The 992-nt window shown below is 43.4% G+C and overlaps 1 protein-coding gene across 1 annotated transcript in view; it reads right to left on the bottom strand.

Moving 5' to 3' along the window:
- LOC102011830 (leucine-rich repeat-containing protein 37A3-like) overlaps positions 1 to 992 on the bottom strand; it is a 12,661-nt gene that overhangs the window by 5,665 nt on the left and 6,004 nt on the right. Inside the window, exon 3 of the mRNA XM_013510174.1 lies at positions 64 to 135. Coding sequence (XP_013365628.1) covers positions 64 to 135 — 72 coding nt within the window. The remainder of the gene's footprint in view (positions 1 to 63; positions 136 to 992) is intronic.

Here is a 992-nt window from a genome sequence, read left to right as displayed (position 1 = left end):
TCTCGATCCACAAAGATCTTACAATGAAGTTTTTGTACTCATATTTGGAAAGAAGATACTCACAGTTTATGAACCCAACGGTACGTCTTCCATATCCCTTCTGGAATGGCTCGAATAGAGTTTCCTTGGAAATTTCTGGGAAGAAACAGTTGATATCTTTGAACAACGGAGACAGGAAGGAGCAGAATAAGTAAAACTCTTGGCAATCTCCAGGATATTCAAACACAGGTAAGATACAGCTTTTTCATTTCCAGATCTAAGTGCTCCCTAGTTTGCACAATAAAGAAACAATATGGAGACGCTCCCACAAATGATGAGACTTCCCCTCAGAAACCGAACTTCCTGTCTGTCCAATCTCCTGGATAAATAATGCCAGTCAATTACTTTTAATGTAAATATCTTTCCCAAAATCACTTGTGTCTAAGCTGACTCCTTCTGCAAATCAATACGTAAATGATAAAAAATTCAACAGAAAAATGGGCCAAAATTTATCATCATTAGCAAGTAAGAAGAAAGAAACCCTATGCCTGGAGGCACCAAAGCTTCACCTCAGTACCCTTTGGGGAAGCTTCCCCGGTCAGTGGAAGGATCAGGACAGGTGGAGCTCAGAGGAACTGATGTGCTCAGGTGGGAAAATCGCTTGGACTTGATGCATAGAGAAAAAGCAGGACCCACGAGGCAGGGAGTTCACCGTCACCTTCTCAGGGGAAAAAGTGCAAAGAAAGAAGGACACACACCAGGCTGGTACTACAGCTTAACTTCTGGGTGAGAGAGTAAGGGACATGGGGGGATCAAGGACACAGGGGTATGGATTTCACATTATTCCTTACATATCTGACTCATTTTTAAAAGAGTGGCATCTATCACACATTAAAAGAAAGCTATGAAGCCAGGAGTAGTGGTGCACACTTGTAATCCCAGCACTCAGGAAGCTGAGGCCCGAGGCTTGCCATGAGTTCAAGGCCAGCCTCGGCCACATAGTGAGTTCAAGG

This window comes from Chinchilla lanigera, unplaced genomic scaffold (genome assembly GCF_000276665.1).
Source record: "Chinchilla lanigera isolate Chin_1 unplaced genomic scaffold, ChiLan1.0 scaffold00250, whole genome shotgun sequence".
NCBI classification, from domain to species: Eukaryota; Metazoa; Chordata; class Mammalia; order Rodentia; family Chinchillidae; genus Chinchilla; species Chinchilla lanigera.
The sequence above is the reverse complement of the archived record's forward strand: the minus strand, read 5'-3'. Positions and strand labels throughout refer to the sequence as shown.